Source organism: Corythoichthys intestinalis, unplaced genomic scaffold (assembly GCF_030265065.1).
Source record: "Corythoichthys intestinalis isolate RoL2023-P3 unplaced genomic scaffold, ASM3026506v1 HiC_scaffold_23, whole genome shotgun sequence".
In the NCBI taxonomy this organism is placed as follows: Eukaryota; Metazoa; Chordata; class Actinopteri; order Syngnathiformes; family Syngnathidae; genus Corythoichthys; species Corythoichthys intestinalis.
In genome coordinates, this window is record NW_026651592.1 from 5,221,027 (window position 1) to 5,248,267 (window position 27,241).

At 41.0% G+C, this 27,241-nt stretch overlaps 1 protein-coding gene across 1 annotated transcript in view; it reads left to right on the forward strand.

The window, feature by feature from the left end:
- The window catches only part of LOC130911111 (ryanodine receptor 1-like), a 218,439-nt gene that overhangs the window by 67,497 nt on the left and 123,701 nt on the right, over positions 1-27,241 (forward strand). The window contains exons 16-36 of the mRNA XM_057828826.1: positions 800-935; positions 1,002-1,097; positions 1,173-1,291; positions 1,358-1,491; positions 1,562-1,803; positions 8,663-8,855; positions 8,974-9,190; positions 9,259-9,363; positions 10,133-10,236; positions 10,535-10,618; positions 10,696-10,855; positions 13,934-14,081; positions 14,149-14,354; positions 17,533-17,707; positions 17,793-18,001; positions 22,292-22,638; positions 22,734-22,869; positions 23,752-23,912; positions 25,501-25,663; positions 25,736-25,822; positions 25,894-26,120. Of these exons, the coding sequence (XP_057684809.1) occupies positions 800-935; positions 1,002-1,097; positions 1,173-1,291; positions 1,358-1,491; positions 1,562-1,803; positions 8,663-8,855; positions 8,974-9,190; positions 9,259-9,363; positions 10,133-10,236; positions 10,535-10,618; positions 10,696-10,855; positions 13,934-14,081; positions 14,149-14,354; positions 17,533-17,707; positions 17,793-18,001; positions 22,292-22,638; positions 22,734-22,869; positions 23,752-23,912; positions 25,501-25,663; positions 25,736-25,822; positions 25,894-26,120 (3,449 nt within the window). The remainder of the gene's footprint in view (positions 1-799; positions 936-1,001; positions 1,098-1,172; positions 1,292-1,357; positions 1,492-1,561; positions 1,804-8,662; positions 8,856-8,973; positions 9,191-9,258; positions 9,364-10,132; positions 10,237-10,534; positions 10,619-10,695; positions 10,856-13,933; positions 14,082-14,148; positions 14,355-17,532; positions 17,708-17,792; positions 18,002-22,291; positions 22,639-22,733; positions 22,870-23,751; positions 23,913-25,500; positions 25,664-25,735; positions 25,823-25,893; positions 26,121-27,241) is intronic.

Consider the following 27,241-nt stretch of genomic DNA (forward strand, 5'->3'; position numbering starts at 1 on the left):
TAATGTTTGCACTTTTTAAAAAGTATTAAAGATACATTGCCAATAATTGTTTTTTAATGTGCTTATACCACTCAAATATGCACCAAATTCAGGTTTGAGTAAAAATATTATGACATTTACTGTATTTATAAAATAATGATAATAATAAAATAAACACTTTTCACATACAAAAAAAAACAAAAAACAAAAGGTGACAGTTATCAGGCCGGCTCCACCAATGAGGTTTCCCCTTTTTTTTTTTTTTTTTTCCAGTGAGTTGGCAACCCTAGCAACAGCTGAGGTGTGTTAACACCCCAGTAATGGCGGCTACCACTATTCGGATTAGTCAATATGAACAAAATGCAACAAGTGCTATAGGGATCATTTGTTATTCGTTTTTACTTTAGAAATAATAGCTTTCCCACAGTGTTTGGCTTTAAACAGCTTCTTTTTCGGAGGAAAGTATTTCACTTGCTCAAGATAACAATCATTCACAGCTCAAAATCCACAAAATGTGAGATGACATTGCCTTTTGTGGCCGCTTTATACTGTCGTCTGTACTGCATTTGCATGTGAAACTGAAACAAAAATAAGTTACATATTTATTTAATTTACTGATATCATATTGTGACGTATCGTTTCGTGACCCTGGCAAATCAAGGTGAGTTTAAGTGTATCGTCCAATCCCTAATCAATAGCACGTCATTTGAAAAAAATAACGGCTGCTAAACGTAAAGTAACTTCGTATTTAGTAAAAGTTATAACACTCACATTTCGTAATGCACTGAAGCGCTAAAGTAAAACTGATTTTCCGTGTCAGGGAATGATCACCATCGTGTTGGAATGCATCGACCGACTCAACGTGTACAACACGGCGGCGCACTTTTCCGAATTCGCAGGCGAGGAAGCAGCAGAGTCTTGGAAGGAGATTGTCAACCTCCTCTACGAGTTGCTGGGTAGGACACACTTGTAACAACAAAAAGTGATGGAGTCGACATAATTTTTTCCCCTCTTTTTAAAAGCTTCATTAATCAGGGGCAACCGCTCCAACTGCGCCTTGTTTTGCGACAACCTGGACTGGCTGGTCAGCAAACTGGACCGTTTGGAGGCCTCATCAGGTATCAAATGATCATTTATATAGAAGGATTTTTTTCAACCCCCAAAAAAAATGTTTTTTGTAACTTCACGCCTAGGTATTCTGGAGGTTCTGTACTGTGTGCTCATTGAAAGCCCCGAGGTTCTAAACATCATCCAAGAGAACCACATTAAATCCATCATCTCTCTCCTGGACAAACATGGACGGAACCACAAGGTGAGTTTTGGCGATTAAATATCCCCACCCTGAAAATGATATTTTACCCATCCCTACTTTTTGAAGGTTCTCGATGTTCTCCGCTCTCTCTGCGTGTGTAACGGTGTCGCTGTGAGGTCCAATCAGAACCGCATCACTGAGAACCTCCTTCCGGCTCGCGACTTACTACTGCAAACCAACATTGTTAATTATGTGACCAGGTACTCATACAGTTACCACTTTTCCGCTCTCCAGAACTTCTGATAGTTACGAAGATTGTTGTATGCGTAGCGTCCGGCCAAACATTTTCTTGGGTACCTGCGAGGGCTCCACACAGTACAAAAAGTGGTACTACGAGATGATGGTGGACTACGTGGAACCCTTTGTGACAGCGCAGGCGTCACACCTACGTGTGGGCTGGGCCATGACTGAAGGCTACAGCCCCTACCCTGGAGGCGGCGAGGGCTGGGGAGGCAACGGCGTTGGCGACGACCTCTATTCGTACGGCTTTGACGGCCTCCATTTATGGTCAGGTGAGATCACTGGCATCAAAGGGGCAGTTTACATGGCGACTCTGCGACGTAAAGACGCAATGACTGAGTAGCGGAATGGCCTCGCGTGCACATGGTGTCGGCGAAGACGAAAAATTCTGAATTCTGCCTCCAAAGTGGAAGAATTCGATTGCGGGGGATCGAGGCGGGCTTGCTCCGCATGTATATCAAAGGCTCCTGCGGCGCGAGACCGCGCCGATAACGTCAGCACTCATACATGTCACACTGGGCGTCCGCAGCGGTGCTACTAACCATTAAAAACAGCAAATATGACGGAATGTCGGCTTTAATTAACTGTTTTAATAATATCTTTAAATAAAATATGTTGAATGTTTCCCTTTTTGTGCCTTTTTGAACAAATGAAAAGTGGGTGGGCATATTTTTTTCCGAGTTGAGCTTGGTGGGGTCAAAGTGCATAATTCGCTGTCGCCTTGTAAATCTGTACTACCCCCTAGGGCTTGGCATGAATACTACATCGTTTTCATGCGGAATTGCGACATTGTTCGAATGGAGACGGGCCCATATAAATGCAAATTTGAAATTTTTATGTATTCTCGGAGAGTCACCATGTAAACGGCCCCAAAGACTGCAATTCTGCATTACAGGTAGTCCCCGGGTTACGACGTACTCGACTTAAGTGATTTCGACTTTTCGTTTGTTTCCTTCACTTTTTACCATTTGTAAAGCTGTAACACATATACACACATAGTATGTACACTTATGTTCAAAATTACTCACATTTTAACAATAAAACACTTGACACAAAACAATTGGTGTTCAAATGTCCATCTAGTCTGATCAATATGTAAATTTAGTAGATTCAATTAGCCTAATTTGCTTAACAAAAGTCCGCAAGTTTAAATACGAATGCTAACGTATTTACAATTCTCATAGAAAATCGCCCACGCATAACACCACAAACTGTAGCTGTAAACTTACAAATGCATACACAAACATATTAGCTGAAACAACTTACAGCCTCATGTGGGCCAAATCAGAGCACAGCTGTCCTTTATCCATGTGAGAGTCTGCTCCTCAGTCATAAGGCGACAGTCCAGCCAGACCCAACGCTGCCACCAGAGGGCAGTGTATGCTCCATCATGAAACAAAATACAATACTTTTGGATTTTTTTGGTTGCGTCGCCAGCAGAGGTTGCGCTAGACATTTTCGTTGTCTGTCATTTTGACTGACAGGGTCATAAAAATCCGGTCATAGTCTATTTTTACCCGTCACTTAAATTTTTAAAATGATAATGATGACATATTCAATAGTTTAGTTTTTATTCATTTTTAATTAGTATTGTAACGCTTGCTTGGCGGCGAAAAATTAGACACGGAAGTCGTGGTATTTTTCTCCCTTTTTACTCTGCTTACCGCCAACAACTCCGCCCCCAAAGAAAAAGAGGCAACAATATAGATCCCAATCACCAACGTCACTCAGAATACGGTAGAACTTCAAGTCTCTCCGTCTATCTTCTCTGTTACAGCAACCAACCGCCACACACGCCTTCACCATTTTGATTATTAATATTAACGAGCAGAAAAACACGCCGTAATAGGAGGCATGTACGTAGCGGTAATGTGTAAACATGACGATATGGCGGCTCCAGTCAGGGGGGCGGATTTGTGACGTCATGTGATTGGGGTCTATACACAGGTGGCAATCTTGTCCATCAATTGGATGACGCACTGGCACACCGGGTGCACCAATAAGAACCTCGCGTTGATGTGTCAATCACGGTGCCGCCGCCAGACCCCGGTGACGCTACAATATTCTGACAGAAGAGCCAACGACGTCATGCATTAAGAGAGACAATAGCTAATTAATATGCTAACTCGCCACCCTGTGGTCTGGGGTGTGAATTGCAACCTGTCAAAATGACGGACGGACTTCAGCTTTTTCCGTCACCGTTTTAAAAAACCGGTCAACGACGGAAAATATCCGGTTAACGCGACCCCTGGTCGCCAGCGTACGCGGGGACTGATCTGTATTTATATATATGTACATTAGTGGTGTAAGCGTACACGCAAGTCACGGTTCGGTACGTACATCGGTACGGGGGTCGCGGTTCGGTACAGGTTCGGTTCACCCGTTCAACAGGAAAAACAAAAAGACTTTTTCATCACAGCATTTGAAAGTTAAATTTTGTTCTATTGGCTAAAACTACACTATTGGCTAAAAATTGGCTAAACTATCAACAATTCTCGTAGAAAATCGCTCACACGTAACTCCACAAACTGTGGCTGTAAACTTAATTACAAATGGATACACAAACATTTATTAGCTGAAACAACTTACAGCCTTGTGTGGGCCAAACTAGAGCGCATCTATCATTTATCCATGTCAGACGTCTGAGTCTGCTTCATACAAGCCAACAGTCCAGCCAAATCAAACACTGCCACCAGAGGGCAGTGTATGCTTCATCATGAAACAAAATACAATACTTTTGAACTTTTTATTGATTTTCTTTTTTTTGGGTTACATTCCCTGGTCACCACTGGTTGTCATCAAGTCACTTCGGCTAGGTTCATACAGCAGGTCTTAATGCACAAATCCGATTTTTTATCACAGCATTTGAAAGTTAAATTTTGTTCTATTGGCTAAAACTACACTGTTGGCTAAAAAAATGGCTAAACTATTAACAATTCTCGTAGAAAATCGCTCACACGTAACTCCACAAACTGTGGCTGTAAACTTAATTACAAATGGATACACAAACATTTATTAGCTGAAACAACTTACAGCCTTGTGTGGGCCAAACTAGAGCGCAGCTATCATTTATCCTTGTCAGACGTCTGAGTCTGCTTCATACAAGCCAACAGTCCAGCCAAATCAAACACTGCCACCAGAGGGCAGTGTATGCTCCATCATGAAACAAAATACAATACTTTTGGATTTTTGATTTTTTTTTTTTTTTTTTTGAGTTACATTCCCTGGTCACCACTGGTTGTCATCAAGTCACTTCGGCTAGGTTCATACAGCAGGTCTTAATGCAAAAATCCGATTTTTTATCAAAGCATTTGAAAGTTAAATTTGGTTCTATTGGCTAAAACTACACTATTGGCTAAAAAATGGCTAAACTATTAACAATTCTCGTAGAAAATCGCTCACACGTAACTCCACAAACTGTGGCTGTAAACTTAATTACAAATGGATACACAAACATTTATTAGCTGAAACAACTTACAGCCTTGTGTGGGCCAAACTAGAGCGCAGCTATCATTTATCCATGTCAGACGTCTGAGTCTGCTTCATACAAGCCAACAGTCCAGCCAAATCAAACACTGCCACCAGAGGGCAGTGTATGCTTCATCATGAAACAAATTACAATACTTTTGGACTTTTTATTGATTTTCTTTTGGGTTACATTCCCTGGTCACCACTGGTTGTCATCAAGTCACTTCGGCTAGGTTCATACAGCAGGTCTTAATGCACAAATCCGATTTTTTTCGTGTTTTTCCCGATTCGAGTGAGGCATTAACTTGACAGTCTCAATGTGACAGGTCGCATAAAAGTCGACCATTACAAATCCAATCTAGGTCACTTTCGAATGTGGTTCAAATCCGATCTGGGCCACATTTTTCTAGAATGTCGCGGCAGTTTGAACTGTCAAGTCTCCCAAATCGGAATGCAGGCCGCAATTACGTCAGCAAAGAGCGAAAAAGACCGGGTGCAACGACAGAGAAGGAGCTATGCATTAGCGTTAGCGCATAGCTTGAACTTGGCTTTTAGAGAAGAGGCGGGCTTCACAGCTATCATATAAAAAAATTAATAAAATGAGGGTGAAAAAGGGATAAGCCTGAGAATGCTTGGTTTGTCATCTGTACTCCAAATGAGCAGTATTTCAAGATTGCTTACATGGCCGAGAATCGGGGCAAACTGACCATATGTGGTTGCATTATGCACGCACAGTGCGTTCTATCAATCAGTGTTCTATCAATCCATATAACCTTTTAATATAAGACTATCCTCTTTTTGGAAATGAAAATATGATAACCCTGGAATGACGTACATCCAGCATGTGTAGTTATTTGTTTTGATGCTTCTGCACATGCGGGTCAGTTTGCTCAGCGCGTTAGTTAGTGCGCAGTTACTAGTTAGTTACAGTGGGCCAAATAAGTATTTAGTCAACCACCAATTGTGCACGTTCTCCTACTTGAAAAGATTAGAGAGGCCTGTAATTGTCAACATGGGTAACCCTCAATCATGAGGGACGATTGTGGAAAAAAAACAGAAAATCACATTGTTTGGTTTTTAAAGAATGTATTTCCAAATTAGAGTGGAAAATAAGTATTTGGTCACCTACAAAGAAGCAAGATTTCTGGCTGTCAAAGAGGTCTAACGTCTTCTACAGAGGTCTAACGAGGCTCCACTCGTTACCTGTATTAATAGCACCTGTTTTAACTCATTATCGGTATAAAAGACACCTGTCCACAATCTCAGTCAGTCATACTCCAAACTCCACTATGGCCAAGACCAAAGAGCTGTCGAAGGACACCAGACACAAAATTGTAGATCTGCACCAGACTGGGAAGACTGAATCTGCAATAGGTAAAACACTTGATGTAAAGAAATCAACTGTGGGAGCAATTATTAGAAAACGGAAGACATAAAAGACCACTGATAATCTCCCTTGATCTGTCTCTCCATGCAAGATCTCACTCACCGCGTGGCGTCAAAATTATAACAAGGACGGTGAGCAAAAATCCCAGAACCACACTGGGGGACCTAGCGAATGACCTACAGAGAGCTGGGACCACAGTAACAAAGGCTACTATCAGTAACACAATGCGCCGCTAAGGACTCAAATCCTGCACTGCCAGACGTGTCCCCCTGCTGAAGAAAGTACACGTCCAGGCCCGTCTGCGGTTCGCTAGAGAGCATTTGGATGATCCAGAAGAGGACTGGGAGAATGTGTTATGGTCAGATGAAACCAAAATAAAACATTTGGGTAGAAACACAGGTTCTCGTGTTTGGAGGAGAAGGAATACTGAATTGCATCCGAAGAACACCATACCCGCTGTGAAGCATGGGGGTGGAAACATCATGCTTTGGGGCTGTTTTTCTGTAGAGGGACCAGGACGACTGATCTGTGTAAAGGAAAGAATGAATGGGGCCATGTATCGAGAGATTTTGAGTGAATATCTCCTTCCATCAGCAAGGGCATTGAAGATGAGACGTGGCTGGGTCTTTCAGCATGACAATGATCCCAAACACACAGCCAGGGCAACAAAGGAGTGGCTTCGTAAGAAGCATTTCAAGGTCCTGGAGTGGCCTAGCCAGTCTCCAGATCTCAACCCCATAGAAAATCTGTGGAGGGAGTCGAAAGTCCGTGTTGCCCAACGACAGTCCCAAAACATCACTGCTCTAGAGGAGATCTGCATGGAAGAATGGGCCAAAATACCAGCAACAGTGTGTGAAAAGCTTTGTGAAGAGTTACAGAAAACGTTAGGCCTCCGTTATTGCCAACAAAGGGTACATAACAAAGTATTGAGATGAACTTTTGGTATTGACCAAATACTTATTTTCCACCATGATTTGAAAATAAATTCTTTAAAAATCAAACAATGTGATTTTCTGTCTTTTTTTTTCCACATTCTGTCCCTCATGGTTAAGGTTTACCCATGTTCACAATTACAGGCCTCTAATATTTTCAAGTGGGAGAACTTGCACAATTAGTGGTTGACTAAATACTTATTTGCCCCACTGTAGTTAGTTAGTTAGTTAGTGCGCATGCGTACAACATTTACGGGGTTAATGGAAAAAGGCCGTCTGAATGGGAACGCCCCAAAAAAAAACCAGATAAGAAAAATCTGATTTGTGCATTAAGACGTGGTATGAAGCTAGCCTTGTTGTTGCTTTTGGGGCATTTACGGGTCACATCCTATTGGTATCAGATCATTTCCTGTTGATTGCAGGGCATTTCCAGGTGGCTTGATGATATTGGGTCATTTTCATTTTAGGCCACGTCAGGGTCACTTCCGGTGTTCTGCCAAAATATCCTACATCGGCGAAACGTCCTACATTAGTTGAATTTGACACCTAAAGTACTACCGTGCGGTCTAAACTTGTTTTGTTTAGATGCATACAGGAATAACTTACTAAAAAAATGCCTGCAGAAAATACTTAGTTGTAGTTATATCAAATAAGGACGGTTTAAATACGCTACATGGCTAATGTGGTCAATTGCTTCAAAGCTAACACAAAAAAACACAATGGTTAAAAGTATGAGAGGATAATACATGCAAAAAGTATCTTTGAGGCCGTGAAAAGGTTCTAAATAACTAAATAAAAACAAAAATAGTGAGTACTCGCCGCTTCTAACCAATGTGCGCATGCGTGTGGATGCATGCGCAAGCGCCCTGAGCATTGTGTAGGACGTTTCGCCGCGTAGTAAGGAATGGCCGAACACCGGTTTATATGGGGGCTTTTGAAGTCCGCTGCTCTGGCAAGATCAAACCCAAACATTTGTCAACATCGTTAACGTTAATAAGCAACTCCAGTGCACGTGCTGACGAACAAAGAGCAGGGAGAGAGCGAGAGTGAGACTAGCAATCGGCTCAGGACAGCTCATCTGTATTTTTTTCTTTTTTTTTTCTTTTTTGAAAAAAAAAAAAAAACAACAAAACAATAAATGTAAAAAATGTAAATGTAAAATCCATTTTAAATTACTGGGAGGACTGTGACTATTCATCTTTCGGTGCCACTGACGGCGCTTGACATCCAATCCATTTGGTCCAAGGGTCCAAATGGATTGGATGTTTAGTGCCGTCAATGGCAGACAATAAGTTCAATGAGTGCTCTATAGAGGAGTTAACCCATTGTATTCCATCCGACCAGGTACTGTCGCACGCCAGGTGGCCTCACCCTCCGCACATACTCTGGCCGCAGACGACGTAGTCAGTTGTTGTCTGGATCTGAGCGTGCCCAGTATCTCCTTCCGCATCAACGGACACCCGGTTCAGGGCATGTTTGAAAACTTCAACGTAGATGCCCTCTTCTTCCCTGTCATCAGTTTCTCAGCTGGTGTCAAGTAAGTAGTGACAGCTGTATAAATTAGTTTTTGTGCCCTCCCAAATGTGTCAAAAAACACTGTCACTTGTTTCAAAAAAGCGTTCAAATTAAAGATTCCGATATCCCATTTCCACCAGAGCTCGTTTCCTGTTGGGGGGTCGCCACGGAGACTTCAAGTTCATGCCCCCACCAGGCTACGCACCATGCTATGAAGCGCTGCTCCCCAGGGAAAGAATGCGCATCGAGCCAATCAAAGAGTACAAGCACGACTTTGGCGGTGTGCGGAACCTGTTAGGGCCTACTCTGTCGCTCACCCATACATCTTTTACGCCTTGTCCGGTGGACACAGTTCAGGTAAGGAAAACAAAAAACAAACTCAAATATTTGATGATCCTAAATAAACTGCCCATTTATTTCTGTAGATCGTATTGCCACCACATCTTGAAAGAATCCGAGAAAAGCTAGCGGAGAATATTCACGAGCTCTGGGCAATCACCCGCATCGAGCAAGGATGGACTTATGGAACGGTGAGAGTTGAATTTACCCGACACGCCCACACTTACACATAGGGATTCTCCTGATCGCATATTTTTGCACCCGAGTCAGAGTCACCCGATTTTAAGAATCTGCCGATACCGAGTCCCGATCCGATAACGAAACAAAAGGGTTCCAGTTCCAAACATGTTACTGTCCCACTGTGCCACCTTCATAATGTGAATTATTTTTAAACAAGAAAAACATTGAAAAATACATCTTTTTTAAATGCTTAATTTAGTGAGTCCACTCACTCTTTGACGCTCATGCTGCAAAGAACAGCCTCACACCTACACAATGAGTTGCCACAGCACATTTGTACAGGTTTAACGAGGATTGATGATTTGGGCCTTATCATAGACCTACCAAGCTTCTCTGGCAAGATCAAAGCTACAAACCTGTCATTCATCGCTAACTTTAAGTACCAAATGGAAGCTGGACAGTTTGGCCGCACTCCTTAGCAGGAGGGAGGGTGAGAGGGTGTGGCACTGCATGTGCATCAAGCAGAAAAACATCAATATATATTTTTTTACTAAAACCCGATCCTTTTCACCCAATTCCGAACCCCTGAAAAATGGTACGATCGGCCCGATTTCCGATCACGTGATCGGATCAGGACATCCCTACTTTTGCTTACCTCATACTAAGTTGAGTCGAGCATAAATTCAACAGGTTACAAGGATTTGTAAATCATGTCGGTAACACTTTATTTGACAGCGGTTTCAAAAAACTGTCATAATTATGACATGACACTGTCCACAGTTCAGAGACGACAACAAAAAACTTCATCCCTGCTTGGTGGACTTCCAGAGTCTCCCTGAACCCGAGAGGAATTACAACCTGCAGATGTCTGGAGAGACTCTAAAGTGAGTTTGATGTTCATTCATTCATTCCTTTTTCCATGCTGCTTATCCTCACGAGGGTCGCGGAGGTGCTGGAGCTTATCACAGCTAACAACAAGCAGAAGTCTGGGTACACCCTGAATTGGTTGCCAGCAAATCGCAAGGCAGTTTGATGTTCAAAATTGCTTTTAGTTCATCAGAAAATAATGTCAGTCACAGTACAAATAAAAAAAAAGGCTAATAATATCATTTCTCTTGATTACGATTAGCTACTCTAAGTTACACTCTAATCATAAAGTGACTTGACTTGCTCCCCTAAAAGAACTCTCCTGGCTCTGGGCTGTCATGTCGGCATGGGTGACGAGAAAGCGGAAGAAAACCTCAAGAAAATCAAGCTACCAAAGACGTACGTTGGCTTACATGTTTCGCCCGTTGTTTCAAATACTGTATTTGAAGCTTATATACTGTATAACCTTTTCTTAGATATATCATGAGCAACGGCTACAAGCCCGCACCACTTGACCTAAACCACGTCAAGCTGACACCCAACCAGAACCAGCTTGTTGAAAAACTGGCAGAAAACGGACATAATGTTTGGGCGAGAGACCGTGTTCGGCAAGGGTGGACTTACAGCATAGTTCAAGTAAGACAATCTTAAACACAATACTGTAAATAAATTCATTACAAACTTGCAGAGAATTGGACTCGAGTTACGGGACTCGGACTCGAGTTGATTGGAGTCGCAAATTCGATGACTCGCAACTTGACTAGGACTTGAAGAAAAAAGGCCTTGGACTTGACTCGCTTGAGTTGGGTGGGTCCGACACTCGAGACCCGACTCGACTTTTGAGGCAATAACTCAAGACTCGACTTGACAAGATGACTCGAAAAACTTGGATCGTAGATTGGTTCCCATGCATCATGGCAAGTTTAGCAGTGCCAGGTCCCAAGAACAAAGAAAAACATGATTGGACTCGAGTTTCCCTCGCCCGGACATGGGTTACTGGGGCCCCCGTCTGGGGCCAGGCGTGGAGGTGGGGCTCAAAGGTGAGCGTCTGGTGGCCGAGCCTGTACCCATGGGGCCTGGCTGGGCACAGCCCAAAAAAGCAACGTGGGTGCTCCTTTCCATAGGCTGTAGGAGGGGCCAAAGGGGTCGGGTGCTTAACTCATTTGCTCCCAAAAATATATAAATACATTCTATTTTTAATTGTTTCAGTGTCCCAAAGACGTATTTATACGTCTTTTTTTTCACAAGAGACATTTCTGGGTTCTGATTCAACTTAGCTCCAAAGCACAACGCTGAAAATCCATTGTAAAGCAATAAAACTGGCCACTGGAGGGCAGTAGCGCATTTGGTAAGACCAGCAACCCGATGCAATGGAACAAACAGCCGGGGCGCCGGCGGAGGACAACCGAATGGAAGTCCAGGATGCCAGGCGGCGGACAACCGAGCAAAACAACCGGGAGGACGCCCGGGATGCACGGCACTGGACGGCCAAGCAGAACGACTGGGACCACCTGTGCAGTGGACGATGCTGTTGAGTCCGTGCTGCTCACTGAGCAGAGACAGGTGGCGATGAGGGAAAAGTTCACCCCTGCTGTCGCGGCCACAACAGCGTCATCTCTGTTAGTTTTGTGTAAATAAATTGTTTTCTATCAAAACCTCTATTTGTCTTGTTGTTTATGGTATTTTGTAAACAGAAAACATTCAGATGTTTGGGATCTAACGAAAGAAAAAAATAGCTGTGTTAAAGTCAAAGTTATGTTTGAAATGTATGTGGGGATGCCGGGGCTCAGTGGTAGTGTAGTTGTCCCCAAACCCAGAGGTTGTGGGTTCGATTCTCTGCCCTGATGAACTTGCCTAAGTATCCTTGAGCAAGATACTGAACCCCACATTGCTCCTGGTGCTGCGTCACCAATAGGTAGATGGCGATGTAGTGTAGTGCTTTGAGCGCCTTGAAAGGTGGAAAAGCGCTATATAAGTATTACGCCATTTACCATGTATGCTTTCACAAAAAGCTCAATAAAAATTGCTCAAACTAAGATATTTTCTAATGCGGATTTCTAAAGAATGGAAAAAGATATGAACTAACTTTTATTTCCTGCTGAAAGAAGAGAGTCTAATCTATCTTTTGGTGGGTTCCATGTTTATATAGCAATAGAACAGAATTTTCTGTGGGCCTTGCAAAATCAGTCAAAATCCACTAAAACGGCCGGAGCGAAGGGGGTTGCACCGGTGAAAATGGCTGGGAGTGAATGAGCTAAGGAGTTGGGCGGCAGCCAAAGTCGGGGGCGTTGGTGGTCCGACCCCCAGCTACAGAAGCTAACTCTTGGGTAGGTTGAGAAGCTCGGTCATCCGGGAGAGACTCTGTGTCGAGCCGATGCTCCTCTGCGTTGAAAGGAGCCAGTTGAGGGGGCTTGGGCATCTGGTTTGGATGCCTCCCTGGAGAGGTGTTCCGTGCGTGTCCCACCGGCGGGAGGTCCCGGGGACAAGCCAGGACATGCTGGAGGGACCATGTCTCTCGGCTGGCCTAGGAACGCCTTGGTTTCCCACCTGATGAGCATGTTGAAGTGGCTCGGGAGAGGGAAGTCCTGGCTTCCCTGCTAAAGCTGCTGCCCACTCGACCCGACCCGACCCTTGATTAAGCGGTAAATGAGGGATGGAGACTTCCCAAGGTGATTAATTTTACCTACAAAAACTTCCATTCCGATGGAAAACGCCGAAAGTCATCATGCAAGACCTCCGATGCCAATATTTGCGACAATGAAAGTACAACGTCAAACTGCAGTTTTTTTTTTTTTGACTTACATTGGCAGTAGGGCTGTCAAACAATTAAAATATTTAATCGAGTTAATTACAGCTTAAAAATTAATTAATCGTAATTAATCGCAATTCAAACCATCTATAAAATATGCCATATTTTTCTGTAAATTATTGTTGGAATGAAAAGATAAGACGGATATATATACATTCAACATACGGTACAGAAGTACTGTATTTGTTTATTATAACAATAAATCAAGATGGCATTAACATTATTAACATTCTCTTAAAGCGATCAATGGATAGAAAGACTTGTAGTTCTTAAAAGATAAATGTTAGTACAAGTTACAGAATTTTTTTTATTAAAACCCGTCTTAATGTTTTCGTTTTATTAAAATTTGTAAAACTTTCAATCAAAAAATAAACTAGTAGCTCGTCATTGTTGATGTCAATAATTACACCATGCTCACTCCCCAAACCCATAAAATCATTTGGACCCAAGCGCCAACAGAGGGCGCCAAACAACTAAAAACAAATAACAAGTGGACATTACTCTGCTGTCATTTTAATCTGTTTGAGTGGAGCATGTGCGTTAATTGCGTCAAATATTTTAACGTGATTAAAAAAATTAATTACCGCCCGTTAACGCGATAATTTTGACAGCCCTAATTGGCAGTAAGGTTTCCCTCAAAGATAAACCTGAGTGCTTTGTGGGTGGGCTGGGGAACAATGGTGAAGGCCTTGACTAACCTGTTACTTGACTTGACCCGACTTAACATCCTTTGACCTTACATGACTCGTCTTTACAACCTTTTGACTCTGCTCGACTCGACTTGACTCGACAAACCTTGTGACTCGACTCGACTTGCCCACAACAGGCAAGACTCTGGACTTACTTATGACTCGGCTCAAAGTGACTCGTGCAATTGCTTGCAAGCTTGTCTCCATTTTTCTTAGGACATCCTCAATAAGCGAAACCCTCGTCTGGTGCCTTACAACCTGCTGGACGAGAGAACTAAGAAAACCAACAGGGACAGTGTCAACAACGCCGTCCGCACCCTCATTGGCTACGGTTACAACATTGAGCCTCCAGACCAAGAGAGCAGTAAGTCGTGTTCTTACAGTTAGGCCTTGATTGTGCTTTTTGTGATCCGCGTCACCTCAACCTGCAGCCGGCCACGGCCTGGAGAACATTCGCGGCGACAAGGTCCGACTCTTCCGTGCCGAGAGGTTGTACGCCATCACGCAAGGGAAGTGGTACTTTGAATTCGAGGCCGTTACTACAGGGGAGATGCGAGTGGGCTGGGCTCGGCCCAGCGTCCGCTCAGACACCGAATTGGGAGCGGATGAGCTAGCTTACGTCTTTAACGGTAATAAGGTCAGTCCGACTTCTTTTCTATTTCATAGCCAAGTGTTGTCTAAATCAGGGGTACACACACACATGAAAGTAGATTGAGACTGTAATAAACAAAACAAAAAAAAGTACTGTAGACAGGAATATTAAGCCAAATTTGCCAGTAGATGGCAGCAATCTTAGATTTGGGATCTGACCGGTTTGTCACTGCCATTGACAGGAACAGACGTCCAATCTATTTGAAGTGGGAGGGTTGGTAAAAGTGCTACTAGTGATGAAGTCATTTAAGGAGTTTCAAATGAGTTTTTAAGAGTCACGTGATTGGACAACCAGTTTGTCATTGCACCGAACTCTTTGACTGCTATTAACAGGGACAGAAATAAAATTTATTTGAAGTAGGAAGGTTGGCATTGACTGAACGAACTAGAGGACACTCATACTGTTTGGACGGGTGATGTTTTTTGTGTATTTTTTTTGGCCTAATATGGTCATGTAATAGGTTATAGTCAGAGGTGGACCGATATGGGATTTTCAAAGGCTGACGCCGATACCGATATCCCCAAAAAGCCGATATTTGAGACCGATATACTCTATATTTTTAAAGCACATAGATTATGAGAGGGAATTAGAAAAAAAAAATGCTTGGTGTAAAAACAGCCTACCCCATATCAATGACAATGCCACCTGTGGATGTGCAGTTACTGAGGTTGTCGTAAACAATTATTTTTCTCCCGACTAAGCTATCGACTATCTTTACGATTAGTCGATGTTGTTTTGACGATTAATATTTTTAATAGTCTAGTGATTATTTTTTGGGTTTGCTATTATTAATTCACAAAACAAATCTAAACACTTATTTAAATTGAGTGTGAGTTTAAGAGGACGCTCGCCATGCTAAAGCTAATGCTAAGGTGAATGCTACGCTAACACTACAAGTTATATTTAGAGTGCAAGGATCGTTCAGTAAACGACTTAAAAGGCTGGAGCAACATTGCATATTCTCTCATGCAAGATAAACAAAATCTTACAATATTTACAAAACAAGCAAGCCTAAAGCTTACCTGTCGCAGCCTGCTTTCAAGCTGCTGCGGGGTCCTTCTGGGGTCCTAAAGTCATAAGCGGTGGCCACAGTTGCCCACACAGATGCCTGATCAAAATCGTTTATCAGCTTTTTTTTCTTTTTTTTTCTTTAAAAAAAATTTTTTTTTTTATGTTATCTGGCTGATGTTTCTCTGGTAAATACATTTTTACTAAGGCTGTCAAAATTATCGCGTTAACGGGCGGTAATTATTTTTTAAAATTAATCACGTTAAAATATTTGACTCATTTAACGCACATGCCCCGCTCAAACATTAAAATGACAGCACAGTGTCATGTCCACTTGTTACTTGTGTTTTTTTTTTGTCGCCCTCTGCTGGCGCTTGGGTGCGACTGATTTTATGGGTTTCAGCACCATGAGCACTGTGTAATTATTGACATCAACAATGGCGAGCTACTAGTTTATTTTTTGATTGAAAATTTTGCAAATGTTATTAAAACGAAAACTTTAAGAGGGGTTTCAATATAAAATTTCTATAACTTGTACTAACATTTATCTTTTAAGAACTAAAAGTCTTTCTATCCATGGATCGCTTTAACCCAGTACTTCTCAAATAGTGGGGCGCGCCCCCCTGGGGCAGAGCGATTTTTTTTTTTTTTTTGCCGTACTGGAATAAAGTGTACTTGCACATCCACTCAGTGGGTGGCAGTGGCGCTCTCATTTTCAGAGTGCGCGCAGTATTTTTGAACTAAGGAAGAGCACTCAGAACACACAGAAAACAGATATGAAGAACAGTGCGCCGCCGCTGTTTTCGAAAGCCGTTTTCCGACCGGACTCACGCAGCGACCCACTGTCTTGTCTGGCCGGTTCTCACGTCGCCGCCCGAGAAGTGCCATTTTTGGCTTGGGATCGTCACGACGACTGCCCTCACCTACGGTTCTACCTCGGCCGCCGGGGATGCGCTTTTTTCGTGCCGTTTGCCTTTTAGCTTTGACTTTTAATACAGTGGGTAATGAGGAAAGACCACTGTTTACTGTGTCTAAAAATAATTATAGAGGACAGCCAGAAGCCAAAACAATTAAGACGCCACTTAAAGACATTAGACCCCAATCTCATTGATAAGCTTGATTGTTTTTCAGCGAAAACGGCCGAATATTTCCAACAATCGTCCTGTTTTGTCAGTGTAATATCAGTAAACCAATTAGCATTGTTAGCATGCTCATTGCAAGATAACTCCACACCATTGCAAAGGAGGTACAAAAATAAAAACTGTCCTTCTGTCCAAGGACACTTTTTTTTTTTCTTTTTCTTTTATTCAGTTTTGTTTTTTCGATCAAATTTTTTGGCATATTGTCCTCATGAGTTAATGTTTCTAATCAATTTTAATTTGTTATTATTTACTGATTTTATTACATTTTATTTTTCTTTATCAAATGGTCAAAAATGTAACTTGAGTGTATTTTTTAGTTTGGATGGGACTTTTTTTTTTTAAATTCAGGCAAATTGATGCGCGTCGTCTTCTCTGTTACAAACAAAACAATGTTAATAAAGTTCTACTTTATTATAAGTTGATCTGTTACTTTTTTTCGTTATTAGGAAAAAAAAGGACACAATGTTAGGCAGATGCGTATTTATAATAGTAATTTTATAGACAAATGATGCTATTTACAGTGGTGGCAGAGAGTTTGGGGGGGCGCGAAACATTTACGTCTTCCTTGGGGGGGCGTAACAGAAAATAATTGAGAAGCACTGCTTTAACCGAATGTTAATAATGTTAATGCCATCTTGTTGATTTATTGTTATAATAAACAAATACAGTACTTATGTACAGTATGTTGAATGTCTACATCCATCTTGTGTCTTATCTTTCCATTCCAACAATAATTTACAGAAAAAATATGGCATGGTTGAATTGCGATTAATTACGATTAATTAATTTTTAAGCTGTAATTAACCCGATTAAAAAATGTAATCGTTTGACAGCCCTAATTTTTACATGTGATTTTTTGTGTGTGTACATGGCTATAGTTTTGTCAGTTGTTCAAATATGGTGTGATTATGGGTATGTGTGTACCTCTTCACACGAACACATTTTTTGTGAATAAAGTTAGCTAACACTCCATTATTTTATTTCCATACTATTAACAAACGGGCTATTTTCAGGCGCAAAGATGGCACGTTGGCAACGAACCCTTCGGCCGCCAGTGGCAGTCTGGCGACGTGGTTGGCTGCATGATCGACTTGACCGAGATGAACATCATGTTTACGCTCAACGGCGAAATGCTGATCAGCGACTCCGGCTCGGAAATGGCTTTTAAAGATATTGAAATCGGAGAAGGTCAGAATTCAAAATAACTACTCACGTTTACAATTCGTCAAAGCACCTGAAATCCATTCCTCCCTTTTGTTGTTTTGTTTATTAGGTTTCATTCCAGTGTGCGCATTGGGCCTGTCCCAGGTGGGAAGGATTAATCTCGGCCAGAACGTCAGCAGCCTGCGCTACTTTGCCATTTGCGGCCTTCAAGAAGGCTTCGAGCCCTTCGCTATTAACATGAAACGAGACATTACCATGTGGTTCAGCAAGAGCCTGCCCCAGTTTGGTCCCGTCCCCGCTGACCACAACCACCTGGAGGTAACGGCTTAGCGTGTCTTGGTCTGAGGGCCAGATCTGGACCTCGAAAGTAAATCATGTGCATCGACTTCATGTTTCTCTTGAAAATGTGATTCAAATTACATTTTTTGTCATCCTTGATGAAAGACCAAGAACTAAAGAAATCAAAGAATATTTACTGTATTAAATGATAATAACAATAATTTAAGATAAATACAAAAATATTAATTAAAAAAAGGAACGTTTACTGTTTGTTCCTCTTTTTTTTACTAATTTAAAATTATAAACTTTTTAAAATATTAATATTGTTTTTAAAATAAAAATAATTATTGTTTGCTTTTTAATTGAAAGACTGAAAATAAAACAATAAAAAAGTGAATAAACAAATTTTTTTTGCTTTTTTGTTATTTATTTAAATATGTACATAAATGAATAAAAATGAATCCATTTTAAATATTTAAATATACAATATTAAATAATATTTCTGGCATCCTTTTTTAAATCGAAACTAATAAAAAAAAACAGTTTTCTCCTTTTTTGTTTATTTTTTTAATTAAAAATGTCAATAAATGAAAAATAGATGAAATTATTAAATAAAAACAATACTGCTTTTAATTTAAAAAAAATTAACGATAAAATAGTTACTGTTTTGCCCTTTTATTAATAGAATAATCTTACATTAAAAATATTCTTCTATATATGGCGGAAAACAGAGACAAGGCTGAAAAAGCAGTTTCTGCTCTTGCACCCCTCTTTAAAATAAACTGCTGTATTTTAAGCCAAAGGAACTGTTGTGTTTGATAGAACAATATGTCTATATGGTGCCATAGCAGTTTCATGGCGCATTAAGCCCCCGAACTATTTTTAATTTGTCAGTTTTACCCTGGAGTCCCCCGTTTACAGACACTGCGCGACCGCTTTTGTTTCTACCCAGCCATAAAAACAATAATTATAAGTACCGTAATTATATTTATTATTCCAAAATGTCTATCATTTTTAGCTTAGAATCATTAATTAATGGCTAATATTAAGTTAAAAAAAAAAAAGACTATAAAATTATTAACTCGCATATTTTAAACTTTTAAACAAATTACATCACAATGAAAAAATAGTGTCTGTAAATAGGTCACGGATATCTACCTCATAACTATCGCTTAATTGTAATTTTTATTTTTGTTACTGTTGCATTTTCCCCGATATTTTAGATGATGAATAATCGATCCAGACAGAGAAAAATTGAAAAAAGAAAGTTTAAAAGGGTAAATTTGAAAAAAAACAATCTCAACCACTCCTTGATGTCAGCGATTTCTGCATTGCTACCCTTGTTATATTACCGTGTTTCACCCATAAAATTCCCCAAAAGTCCTGCTGTGGCCATTCACAGCTGTGTTTTGACACTCGGTGATACAATATGCTATGCCGAGTTTTTGGATTGAAATAAGGTATGTACGCGATAATCAGTGGCGCCTCCAGAAATTTTTCATACAGGTGGCCAGATGGGGTCACTTAAAATCTTAGGGTGGCACACCAAAACTAAAAGCCATAATTTCATGGTTTTATGATGATGTTGCAGTAAAAAGGCCAGAAGAATACTATCAGAAAGACACGCCTACTAATTTACTTTGGTGTATTGTGTTATATTTAATGTAACTAATGATTTTATGTGCATAGCCCATAACAGTACAGTCAACATTTAAGTTCCACAATAATTCTGTTGTATTGTGTTATGTATATATTAAGCATAAAGTGTATTTTCATCCTGTTTGGGATGAAATGTATAAATGTTGCTACTACAATCTAACGATATACTGGCAAGTGGGGTGGCCAGTGGGGTGGTCAACAAATTTATAGAGGGGGCCGTGGCCACCCCTTGGTGGCGCCACTGGCGATAATATCGCCTTAAAATCATGGTGTCTATAATTATGCTCTCACCTGGAGGTTTAGGGGTTTAAATCTTTTTTTTTTTTTTTTTAAATGCCCTCGTGCTTAAAATGTTTCTTCCACCAGAAAATAGATATTTCAACCTTTCCAATGATGTATTACACATACATATAGGACAATTTTAAAATGTGGCCAAATCGGGCGTCTCAGAGCCCCATGACTTCAGCAAACTGTTTGAGGGCTTTCTTGTGTACCGTCTTCAGAAGAGGCTTCCTCCTGGGGTGACAGCCATGCACACCAATTTGATGTAAAGTGCGGTGTATGGTCTGAACACAAACAGGCTGACCCCCCACCTCTTCAATCTCTGCAGCAACGCTGACAGCACTCCTGTAACGAGCCACATGACATTTTGGAGGGAAAATGACAAGCAGTACTCAATTTGGACATTTAGGGATGTACGTAGGTCCCATGCGGTGTACTCAATTTTGTTGCCAGGGGTTTAGATATTAATGGCTTTATTTTGAGGGGAAAATAAATTAACTCTATTACATAAGCTGCACACGGACTACTTTTCATTGTGTCAAAGTGTCGTTTCGTCAGTGTTGTCCCATGAAAAGATATACTTAAATATCTGCAGACATGCGAGGGGTGTACTCACTTTTGTGATACACTGTGTGTGTGTATATAATATAATATGTATATATATATACAGTACATATGTGTGTATATATATATATATATATGTATAGTCAACCACTAATTGTGCAAGTTCTCCCACTTGAAAATATTAGAGAGGCCTGTAATTGTCAACATGGGTAAACCTCAACCATGAGAGACAGAATGTGGGGAAAAAAAAAGAAAATCACATTGTTTGATTTTTAAAGAATTTATTTCCAAATTAGAGTGGAAAATAAGTATTTTGTCACCTACAAACAAGCAAGTATTCTGGCTGTCAAAGAGGTCTAACTTCTTCTGACGAGGTCTAGCGAGGCTCCACTCGTTACCTGTCTTAATGGCCCCTGTTTTAACTCATTGTCGGTATAAAAGACACCTGTCCACAATCTCAGTCAGTCACACTCAGAACTCCACTATGGCCAAGACTATCGAGGAGTTTGTGTCGAAAGACACCAGAGACAAAATTGGTAGACCTGCACCAGGCTGGGAAGACTGAATCTGCAATAGGTAAAACGCTTGGTGTAAAGAAATCAAGTGTGGGAGCAATTATTAGAAAATGGAAGACATACAAGACCACTGATAATCTCCCTCGATCTGGGGCTCCATGCAAGATCTCACCCCGTGGCGTCAAAATGATAACAACGGTGAGCAAAAATCCCAGAACCACACGGGGGGGACCTCGTGAATGACCTACAAAGAGCTGAGACCACAGTAACAAAGGCTACTGTCAGTAACGCAATGCGCCGCCAGGGACTCAAATCCTGCACTGCCAGATGTGTCCCCCTGCTGAAGCCAGTACACGTCCAGGCCCGTCTGCAGTTCGCTAGAGAGCATTTGGATGATCCAGAAGAGGACTGGGAGAATGTGTTATGGTCAGATGAAACCAAAATAGAACTTTTTGGTAGATACACAGGTTCTCATGTTTAGAGGAGAAAGAATACTGAATTGCATGCGAAGAACACCATACCCACTGTGAAGCATGGGGGTGGAAACATGCTTTGGGGCTGTTTTTCTGCAATGGGACCAGGCGACTAATCTGTGTAAAGGAAAGAATCAATGGGGCCATGTATCGTGAGATTTTGAGTGAAAATCTCCTTCCATCAGCAAGGGCATTGAAGATGAGACGTGGCTGGGTCTTTCAGCATGACAATGATCCCAAACACACAGCCATCATAAGAAGCATTTCAAGGTCCTGGAGTGGCCTAGCCAGTCTCCAGATCTCAACCCCATAAAAAATCTGTGGAGGGAGTTGAAAGTCTGTGTTGAGCAACGGCAGCCCCAAAACATCACTGCTCTAGAGGAGATCTGCATGGTGGAATGGGCCATAATACCAGCAACAGTGTGTGAAAAGCTTGTGAAGAGTTACAGAAAACGTTTGGCCTCCGTTATTGCCAACAAAGGGTATATAACAAAGAATTGAGATTAACTTTTGGTATTGACCAAATATTTATTTTCCACCATGATTTGCAAATTAATACTTTAAAAATCAAGCAATGTGATTTTCTGTTTTTTTTCCACATTCTGTCTCTCATGGTTTAGGTTTACCCATGTTGACAATTACAGGCCTCTCTAATGTTTTCAAGTGGGAGAACTTGCACAATTAGTGGTTGACTAAATACTTATTTGCCCCACTGTATATATATATATATATATATATATATATATATATATATATAATTTTATTATAAAAATAAAATAATATCTATTTCACATTTCTGTGTTTGAATCTCAGCTCTGGCCTTTTCAATCCCTTAGGTTTCCCGAGTAGATGGGACCGTGGACAGCGCCCCCTGCCTGAAGCTGACCCACAAGACCTTCGGCTCGCAGAACGCCAACACCGACATGATGTTCCTCAGGCTCAGCATGCCCGTCCAGTTCCACGAAACCTTCAAGATCCCGGCGGGCACCACCTTGCTCACCCGCACGCTCACCATACCTGAGGACGAAGTGGTGGTGGTGGAGCCCGACTCGGAGTTTGAGGTCTTGAAGAAGTCAGCCAGCCGCAAGGAGCAGGAAGAAGACAAGAAGGAGCCTTCAGTACCAAAGGAGATCTCTGTAGAGAATGAGAAGGACACGATGTCAGAAAAGGGGAAAAAACGAGGGTGAGCATGAGTTTTAATGTACAAATTGGGGTCTTTGCACACAAGTGAGAAAAGAACAAAGAAGAAAAACATGTTCTTCTCTCTCCTGTACTTAGATTTTTCTTCAAAGCCAAAAAGGTCGCCATGACACCTCTTGCCCCTCCTCCCGCACCTCCGACAGTACCTCGCTTGGTGGAAGACGTGGTCCCTGACGACCGAGATGACCCTGAGATTATCCTAAACACCACCACTGTAAGACTCACCATTATATCAAGTTTGCCCGAGCGCTGTCAAACAATTAAAATTTTTAATCGAGTTAATTACAGCTTAAAAATTAATTAATCGTAATTAATCGCAATTGAAACCATCTATAAAATATGCTATATTTTTCTGTAAATTATTGTTGGAATGGAAAGATAAGACACAAGATGGATATATACATTCAACATACGGTACATACGTACTGTATTTGTTTATTATAACAATAAATCAACAAGATGGCATTAACATTATCAACATTCTGTTAAAGTGATCCATGGATAGAAAGACTTGTAGTTCTTAAAAGATAAATGTTAGTACAAGTTATAGAAATGTTATATTAAAACCCCTCTTAATGTATTCGTTTTAATAAAATTCGTAAAATTTTCAATCAAAAAATAAACTAGTAGCCCGCCATTGTTGATGTCAATAGTTGCACAATGCTCATGGGTGCTTAAACCCATAATATCAGTCGCACTCAAGCGCCAGCAGAGGGTGACAAAACTCCAAAAAACACAAGTAACAAGTGGACATTGCACTGTTCTGTCATTTTAATCCGTTTGAGCGGGGCATGTGCGTTAATTGCGTCAAATATTTTAACATGATTAATTTAAAAAATTAATTACCTCCTGTTAACGCGATAATTTGGACAGCGCTAGTTTTCCCTGATAAAATATTGACATCGGTCATGCCAGAATTGGAGGATATTTTACATACCTCAAATTTTGAATAATTCACATACAAAATACTAAAACATGAAGTTTCTGAATAAATTTGCTTGTCCTTAGAGACAAAAAAAAAAAAAAAAGTCTGAAAATTCCAGAATTGATGAATGTGCTCTAACTCTTCTTACCTATCCTCTCATTTTCCTTCCAGTATTACTATTCGATTAGGATTTTTGCGGGGCAGGAACCGACTGGCGTATGGATCGGTTGGGTTACCCCTGACTACCACCAATTTGATCCAAGTTTTGATTTATCAAAAGTGCGGAACGTCACTGTCACGGTGGGCGATGACAAAGGAAACATACACGACAGGTGGGTTCATTTCTCATCACTCCTAGTTTTGTTTGTCATAAGAAGCAAATGTAATGTAACTAGTGTTGCACCGACCGTATTGCAACCAATACGGCACTAAAATGAGGTCATCTGTACCAGCAAATACTAAGAAATAACGTGCCGATGCTGTGCAATATGTACTTGTCGTGCTCTAGTTTCTAAAATCTGGTTGCCCCTACCAAAGATGGCCGCCAGCACGCCGTCGTAAAAAAAAAAAAAAAAAAAAGTAGCGCTTCTCGCCCTTCCCAAGATGCAATTGTGGAATGTAACGAAGTAAAAGTATTTTGTTACTCTACTTAAGTACATTTTTGTGTATCTGTACTTTACTTGAATACAAATTTGAAGTGGTAGTTTTACTTCACTACATTTTACAGCACGTATCTGTACTTTTTACTCCACTACTTTTCAAATTGTCGCCTGCGTTAAACGTTACTTTTGTTTGTTTGTTTTTCTCTCATTGTGACTTGATAGTTTCGTTTTCGTGCCTCGAGCACAATCAATAAGCCCAGTGCAACTACAACCCCTGGCAAAAAGTATGGAATCACCAGTCTCGAACTAGCACTCACTCAAACATTTTATCATGTAGAACAAACTCAGGTAAAAAGCTTGAAAAAAATAATGAATTAGTTCAAAAGTGCAACTCTTTAGCATTCAGAAACACAAAAAGAAATGAATAAAAAATATTCTGGTGGTCAGTAAATGTTACTTTTACAGAGCAATTGCAGGGAAATATATATGGAATCACTCCATTCTGAGGAAAAAAATATGGAATCATGAGAAACCAACAAAGAAATAGCAATCAAAACACATCTCTAGTATTTACTAGCACCACCTCTGGCAGCTTGCAATCTCTGAGGCATGGACTTGATGAGTATTTTTCATCAATTTGGTGTCAACTCCCTTTGATTGCAGTTACCAGATCATCCTTGCAGGTCGGAGCCTTGCTATGGACCATTGTTTTCAATTTCCACCACAGGTTTTCAATAGGGTCGAGATCTGGGCTATTTGCAGCCCATAACATTGACTGGATGAGTCTTTTTCTTTAACAGTTTTAGCTCCGTGGCATGATGCATTGTCATCTTGGAAAATGACAAACACATTTTCATTTGAAGGGATCACCTTGTCCAATGCAGATTCTTGACTCTTGACAAGGTGATGATGCTGGAACTTTTGTTTGGTGCTGTTCCAGTGAGATTTACAAAGATGACTGCCTGAAGAAAACATCAAAATTCCCTCAGTCCTTGATGATATGGGACTGCGTGTCAGGCAAAGGCTTCGGGGAGATGGCTGTGGTTAAATCTTCAATAAATGCACAAGTTTACATTGAAATTTTAAACAGCTTTCTTATCCCTTCAATTGAAAACATGTATCGGCATCAGGAGCTCAAAAAATTTTATCGGTGCAACTTTAAATTTATATAATGCAACATAGTGCAATGTAAAGCAAGACAACTTAACGCAGCACAACGTTACGTAAAGCAAAGTAACTTTACAAAACGTAACATTAAACAATGACATACTGTACATACATACATAAATAACAGAGCATCAAAATGCATTTCCAATAGTATGAAGCACAGCAACTGTTACATGGTTTGGGGAGGCGACCTGGTGAGCACTCAGCAGACCCGCTTCAGCCAGGAGGACATGGTAGTGGGTTGTCTTGTGGATCTGGCCACGGGCCTCATGACCTTCACGGCCAATGGCAAGGAAATTAACACCTTCTACCAGGTGAGCCAATATTCCTTAGATCTATTTTATGAAGCATGTCTTGTTCTGGTGAACTATAATGTTTTCTCATAGGTGGAACCAAACACCAAGCTGTTCCCTGCCGTTTTCATCCAACCTTCCAGTCAAAACATGGTCCAACTGGAACTGGGAAAACTCAAGGTCCGATCTTAACTCGGGTGTTTCTCCATTGTTTTATCAAGATTCACAAACCTTCTGTGCTGCGTCCTCAGAACATCATGCCGATCTCAGCCGCCATGTTCCGTAGCGAGCGCAAGAACCCTGTTCCCCAGTGCCCCCCGAGGCTGGACGTCCAGATGTTGACCCCGGTCATCTGGAGTCGAATGCCCAATCGCTTTCTCAACCCGGAGGTGGGCAAAGTGAACGAGAAGCTGGGCTGGATGGTGGAGTGCACCGAGCCGCTCATCATGATGGCACTGCACATCCCGGAGGAGAACAGGTGGGACAGCGATATCGACCGGGCAGCATAGCATGGCATAGCATAGCATAACATAGCATGACATAAATTTTGACATAAGTATTTGTTAACAGTTTGTTAAGCATTTACAGGGTGTTCTTAACCTGAAACACAATTTGTGTAGAAACGTTTCAAGTTTTTGTAAGTGTAACGTTTGGCATTTCTATCTTTTCAGGTTAAGAAATGCCGTTTACTTTTAAAAAAAAAAAAAAAAAAAAAAAAAAGGGGGGCATTTTGCAGGCAGCGCTCATGTTGCACATTTATGAAAATCTGCCATAGAACAAACAAGTATTTGTACTTTTCTTTGTATATTTAAACAATAAAACTTATGACCTTCAACATAAAGTGTATATAGTTTTATTAAGATCCATCAACTAGCATGGGCATTTAGAATGGGGTCAACCATATTGGAAAACCCTGTAAATGCTTAACAAACAGTTAACAAATATTTCACAAATCAACAATAGATCATTTATCAACAGTTTACTAATAATCTATTAACTAGTAAAACGGATAGTTATTATAAAGTGTTACCGAGATGGTAACACTAGTATTTAACTATTAATGACATTAAAACCGGGAGGAGTGACCGTGAAGGCCATCGTTCAGAGCAATTGAAAGCGCTAGACGTCCAATCCATTTTGACAGTTGCAGCCCAAGAGGTCAATCTGTACCTTATAAAGGTATGGAGGCACTATGAAAGCAGTGTAAGTCAAGACCAGGGGTCGCGTTAACCGAATATTTTCCGTCGTTGACCGTTTTTTTACAACGGTGACGGAAAAAAGTGAAGTCCATCTGTCATTTTGACAGGTTGCAATTCACACCCCAGACCACAGAGTGGCGAGTGAGCATATTAATTAGCTATTGTCTCTCTTGATGCATGACGTCGTTGGCCTTACTCGGAAAAATGTCAAGGCAACTGAGTGTCCGAAGTTTCTTCAAAAAGCCCCAAAACGACGATGGTGTTGATAAAAGAGGTGAAAAAAGAGGGACTGATGCAGTGAAGGATGACAATGAATCAAGTGAATCGCCGGTTCACTCCTCACTGCGGCGAGCAGTTGAAAACGCCGCCAATTACCAAGAAGGGCAGAATTGGTAACACG